Raw genomic sequence first — 6,560 nt, forward strand, 5'->3', positions numbered from 1 at the left:
TCTCAAACACATCATATAAATTTATACACAAGAGGGAAAGCTAGGGTGAGAGGTTTGGTTATATTGAACAAGGAAACTTCTCAAATGAATGACTTGATGACTTAGACAAGTTTGTTAATGCAAAAAGGTCAACTATGCAAAAGGCAGTTGCAAGGTTGAAACTCACACAATACATTGATATGGTGCATTGCTCGATGGTGTATGTAGACCTTACGACTTGTACCATTATCAATGAAAAGAAGCAAATCGTAGGCTCCTTGAAGTTAGAGGATAATGACATAATGTATAGATTGCCTAAGCCTGAGTTGTATTTTGTTGAAACCTTAAAAGGAAATTGCACTAGTCAAGAGACTATTAATGATGACCTTCAAATGAAAGCACTCATTAAAGGCTAGTACTTTCATGAAGATGCATTTAAAACTAGAGAAAAAACAATGACATTTTATTGAAAAAATGTAACAGGTTTCTACAACTATCATAAGCATGCTATGTAGGGTACATGGAGGACAAAATTCCTACCTCTTCAAAGTAGGATGGGTACTACTCCTTCACGAGATCTTGGAGGAAGGAAATATTTTTTACTAGAATATTATTCTATCTAATAGCTTGAGAAAAATAATTGAGATACTCCTGAACATTGGTTCACGAGTGATTCCTTAGTTCTTCATGCTAGCTTATATAATTGATGTCATTTGTGCCCAAACAACCTTTACCTTTATTCAATGGCATTGGAAACCCAAGTGTGGTCCTATTCACAACTATTTTTATGAATTATGGAACCCTCATGCTATGGATTACTTTCATGAAATTTGTAACAATTTCATGATCTCATTACAACTTGAGTGGGCCTAATGGTTAAGAGCATGTGTTTCCTCCTAAGAGGTCACAAGTTCAAAATGAGAGGGGTAGAGTATGTATGCCTTCCTAGAATTAGTAGTCAAATCACTGTGCACATGTGAGTCCAATATGGTGTCTCACTTGACCATGACTTTAAAATTAGATAATAATAATAATAACTAGATACTATTATGTTTTTCCCCTCCAAAATACACTCGTGAAACAATGGGAAAAATTCGCTTATGAAAATTGGTATGCAGATGAAACCTTTTCCTTGCACATTTTATTCTATCATTTAAAAATTATAATATATATGTACTTTTTTTTTAATTTTTTTTATTTCAGGTATATATTAAAAAAATTAGAGTATCAGTAATAAAATAACCTTATTTAAATTTAATAAAATAAAGTCGCGGTTCAGGTTAGCTTAGATATAAGTAAATTTTCAAATTATTCAAATAGCCATCAATAATGAGAGACTTACACGTTTTAGAATGATGGGAGATAACAAAATTAAAGGAAAAAATAAATATATACGCGTAGAATTTAAGCGCCGCCTAAAACCAGCGTACAAACATCCACCCACCGGCACAATTAGCGTACAATGAGATAAGCACAATCAGCATACAAACGAACGTTATGCCGTGGAAGAATACATTCCACCAACGCCACGTGGGGAAGAACTGATCGAAGAAAGTTTCGCCATTTCCCTGAGAAGAAACTTCTGAATTTTACCAGTGGACGTCTTGGGCAGTGACTCCATGAACACCACAGTTTTGGGAACCATGTAGTGAGGCAGCCTCTCTCTGCAGAACGAAATCATTTCAGCCTCTGATACTCTTACACCCGAAAGCTTAGCATCGCTCGCTTTAACTCTGTTACTCACAAAGGCACATGGGGTCTCTCCCCAGAAAGGATCAGGCCTCGCCACAACAGCCGCCTCAACAATCATGGGATGGCAATACAACACCGACTCCACCTCCACACTGCTGATGTTTTCTCCCCCTGAGATGATAATGTCTTTGGAACGATCCTTTATTTCCAGATAACCGTCCGGGTGGATCACTCCCAGATCCCCCGTGTGGAACCAGCCACCTTCCATGGCTTTGGCTGTGCTTCTCTCGTCGTTGAGATATCCCATCATCACAGTGCTTCCTCTCAGCATAACCTCGCCCATGGTTTTGCCATCTCTGGGCACGGTAACCATCGACGCGGGATCCTTTACATCGACTTGAACCAAACTCAGAACCCCAACGCCTTGCCTGGCCCTGAGTTTGGATCTGTCCACAGCTGCCAATTTATCCCATTCAGGCTTCCAGGCGCAGAGTGTGACGAACCCTCCAGATTCTGTGAGCCCATAGCCATGACTAACAGAGAAGCCCAGCTCTTCCATTCTCAGCAGATCAGAAGATGGCGGCGTAGCTCCCGAGGTCAAGATTTCAACCCTGCCCGGCAAGGGTTTCCGATCTGACGAACTCGCATTGGCGATCATGGAGAGCACGACCGGGGCTGCACAGAAATGGGTAACTCCATGATCCTGTATATATGAATATATGAGCTTAGCATCGAATTTTCTTAGGCATATATTTGTCCCCCCAATAGCTGCTATTCCCCATGGAAAACTCCAGCCATTGTTGTGGAACATGGGCAGAGTCCACAGAAAAACAGGGCGTGGCTTGATTCCCCACATTGAGAGAATATTCAATGTGCTGATGTATGCAGCCCTGTGGCTGTTCACCACTCCTTTGGGAGCCGAAGTGGTACCCGATGTGTAGTTCAGAACGATCGGTTCCCATTCGTCCTTGGGTTGCCTGGGTTCGAACACTGGATCTCCTTCCCGCAGCAGTCCATGGTATGTAGTAATTTCTGTAGTGGTGTTCAAATATTCTTTGCCACGATCGGTGTCGCTCTCTTCTTCAATCACGACCAGGCATGGTTTATGGTCAGTTCCCTTAATGGCTTCCAGGACCAGAGGCAGATATTGGTAATCGACGAACACAAATTTGGGCTGGCAATGGCGGAATTGAAGGGCCATTGCTGGAGCATTGAGACGGATGTTGACGTTGTTGAGAACTGCTCCGGCCATAGGTACTGCGAAATGCAGTTCATATAGTGCAGGAATGTTGGGAGCGACAACGGATACCTGCACAAAACGCCCTTGTGAGATCAATAACTGAATTTATCCGTATGTTATTAAAAGAGGTTTCCAAGCATTCCACTCCAAAAATGAATTAACTAATTTTTGTAATATAACTATGTTTAACTAATTTTTTTTAATATAATTTTTACCAAAAATATTTTAATATATAAATTACAAAAACCTAAATTTTAATTACTCAAATATATTATTTCCATAATCCACACTAAATAATTTTTGTTAATCCACACTAAATAATTTTTGTTAAAATAAAAAATAACTGACTGACTCTACAAAACATAGAAATCTCTTATCCAAGCCCAAAACATTCCTAAGTGGAAGGAAATCAATAATAAATTCTTTTGAAATCTTATTTACATTCCTTTTTTTAACTTCTTTAACAACATTCTTAGTAAAAGAGTTTAATGTTAGGATATATTTGGCCTATAGATGGATTTCTCTTTTCAAAAATCATTTTATCATTTTATACCTCTCTATGGGTAATTCTTATAAAAAAAAACTTAATGTTATGATATATTTAACCGATCGATATGCCCGGTATCATTTTATATCTTCTTAGTGGCAATCATTTTATTGTAAACTGTGATCTATTAAGTAATGACAGGTAATCTTTTTAAACATTTAAGAAGAAGAAAAAAGAAGAGATCAATCATTTTGTTAAGATTTTTTTAATAGAAAGCAAAAATATGCCTACTCTAAATATATTGATTTAGTAAAAATAGCAAATATTATATTTAAACAGTAAATCAATAAATATTATATATAATATATTTATATATATATAAATGATTCATAAATATTTATAAGTATTAATTTATAATACACATTTAAAATATATAATATATTTATATATATTAAATGATTCATAAATATTTATAAGTATTAATCTATAATACACATTTATAATATATTTTGAAATGTTATATATATAATAAAAGATATTTAAGTAATAATTTAAAATTATTTTGTTTTAAATTATTGTTATTATTATTAATTATAAAAATATTTAGTTTATTAAACAAAGATATATTTAAAAAGATATATAATAAAATTATAAAATTATTTTTATTTAATTTTAAAACTTTTTAACTAATTACCATATTATAAATAAAAATATATTAAATTAAATTATTAATTTTTTTTACAAATTATAATTCAAATTTATAATTTCATATTATTAATCAAAATTTTGATTACAACATTTTATCATTAAATAATTTAACCTATTTTAAGAAACTAAACTCAAATCAAATTTAAAAAACAAAACAAAACTATGAAATATTCAATTAATAAAACAAATTAATATAACCTATTTTTAAACAATACACCTATTTTAAATACATATTTATTAATCTCTAGTTATATATTTTAAATAATTTGTAACTAGTTACTTATCCATATCGTGGCAAAGAGCTGGGGTTTTATTGATTTGTTTCAATCTAAATAAACTTAGGTTAAATTGTGGCTGAGAGATATTTTTATATAGATTGTAGATTTTAGGAATGTTTCATGGCAGGAAGAAAGTTCAAAAAATCAAACTCTTCAAACTATCAAATCCCGAGATATTCCCTAAATCAACAACAGTTGTTGATTGCTAAGTAACAGTTGTTAGGTTCAAAGAATTAAACTCTTCAAATTATCAAATCCCGAGATATTCCCTAAATCAACAACAGTTGTTGATGGCTAAATAAGTTTAGCTTGACCAAAGTTTGTTTGACTCAAACCTGGTGCATTTCTCTTAACTAAACCCAAAAGGATACCAACAAATTTCAGTAAAGGATACAAACAAATTTCACTAAGGGTGGATTGCATAAGTATGAAATGAGGCATAAAACCCTCACTTCAACCGAAAAATAAGGAAGATCTGTATGAATATAAGTTTTAGAATCCGACCCAAATATAAGGAAGATTTGTAATCTATGTAGAATCCTACCAAAATATGATAATCACGTTCAAAACTGATGCAATCCGAGTCTTTACTCTCATATTTTCCATGGCTGTCTCTCTAACAAATTAAAAGATACAGACAGGGACAATAGTTAAGACTGAACTCACCACATCCCCTCGGGAAATATTGCGAGAAGACAGAGCAGATGCAAGCCTGCGACAGCGGTCAAATGTTTGACACCATGTGAAGCGACTGTCATTGTAGATGACTGATGTCATTTCTCCATAGACAGTCGCGGCTCTCTCCATGAACCCTATTGGAGACAAGGGACTGTCATTCGCATCACAGCGCTTGAGGCCCTCCATCTTCCATCTCCCGACTGATGCTGCTTTTCCATGCACAGTCGCAGCTCTCTCCATGAATCTTATTGGAGACAAAGAAGTGGCATTGACAGCACAACGCTTTAGGCCCTCCATCTTCCATTTTCTGATGCAATTAAAAAGCAGCTTCACCATTCTCGAAATGATCAGAGCGTTTTGGTGAAGGAGGAGATTGTGGTTTACTGGAAGTCTCGGGACACCCGGGGAGGAGAAGTTTCTTAGCTTAGGATTTGATTCCTTAGGCTCAAATTTATGAAGGAAAAAGAACAAAGTTTGCTCCGAGTGAAATGGTTCTTCATCGTATTCCAGACAACTACTGTGGAGCAAAGATGCAAGACGGAGTTGATTTAAGAAGTTGACAGGCACAAAATTAGAGTTTGTGGGTTGAATAGATCGGTAGTTTGGACTTCTGAGCGAGGTGTATACTTCTGACTTTGCCGTTGGGATTGGTAGGGAGTATGGAGCCTATGGTGGCGTGCCAGGTATGCTGCAAGTGAAGGGCGAGCAATATTATCGGTGGGATTGGTAGGTAGTAGGGAGAATCTGGTAGTGTGACTGGTATGCTGCAATTAGTCAAGGGCAAGCAATATTATAAAGGTACTTAGGTTTGAAAAAATGAATTACGTGGGGGCAGAGATCGATATCCGACCCTAAAGAGGCAGCTAGGAGTTAGTAAGATGTCAAAATCTCACCTTCTTCCCTTATCATTTCCCTAGCGAAATGTCAAAGAGCTCGCCGTCTTCCTTTTGTCATTTCTCCTTTTTCATCGTCGGTTACCGGTTGTTATCTTTTCTCCTTTTAAAGTGAATATTATAAGCAAAAGGTGACAGGAATCACTAAGGTCTAATTCGAGAGAGTGGGAGGAACGCTGTACAGCTATTTAAGCTTATGTGAGTAAAACAAGATGGTCTTGATGCATATGCATGGCAAAATGAATCGAACTATAATGGTTATTATGAAAGTTACTCTATGTTATTTTATAATAATATTATGTATGTATTTATATTATATTGCATAAAGCTTTATAGAATATATTTCCATTTATGTAAATTTAATTTAATTTAATTTTATTTCATTATATTGTTTAGTATTGGAATTGATTCTTTGTATACATGGTATACACATCACTTTGAATTGCATCTTGCAATTTGTGCATGTTTTATTTACTAGTGGGTGTGAAAGGTACAGCTAATTATGTTTCTAAGTTCTTAATATTTTAGATATTGTATTTTATTTCTTTCCATCTATTTAAGTTTGTTGATAGGGATGAATTTACAAAATTGCACCATATCTTTAT

At 35.0% G+C, this 6,560-nt stretch overlaps 1 protein-coding gene across 1 annotated transcript; it reads right to left on the bottom strand.

The window, feature by feature from the left end:
* Positions 1–1,204: 1,204 nt before the first annotated feature.
* On the bottom strand, positions 1,205–5,689 carry LOC149260740 (2-methylpropanoate--CoA ligase CCL4-like). The gene is made up of 2 exons (XM_089380609.1): positions 5,051–5,689; positions 1,205–2,980 (listed from the first exon to the last, which is right to left on the bottom strand). The coding sequence occupies exons 1-2, from the start codon at positions 5,396–5,398 to the stop codon at positions 1,475–1,477; spliced, it is 1,854 nt and encodes a 617-aa protein (XP_089236735.1). The 5' UTR covers positions 5,399–5,689; the 3' UTR covers positions 1,205–1,474.
* Between the last annotated feature and the right edge of the window lie 871 nt (positions 5,690–6,560).

Source organism: Pinus tabuliformis, chromosome 6 (assembly GCF_031772625.1).
Source record: "Pinus tabuliformis cultivar Carrire ecotype Pingquan chromosome 6, CPIR1, whole genome shotgun sequence".
NCBI classification, from domain to species: domain Eukaryota; kingdom Viridiplantae; phylum Streptophyta; class Pinopsida; order Pinales; family Pinaceae; genus Pinus; species Pinus tabuliformis.

Coding starts and splice junctions, on each gene's coding strand:
- LOC149260740 (XM_089380609.1), bottom strand. CDS start 5,398: ATGGTGAAGCTGCTTTTTAATTGCATCAGAAAATGGAAGATGGAGGGC. Junction 2,981..5,050: donor ATATTTCCCGAGGGGATGTG/GTGAGTTCAGTC, acceptor CGTTTTGTGCAG/GTATCCGTTGTCGCTCCCAA.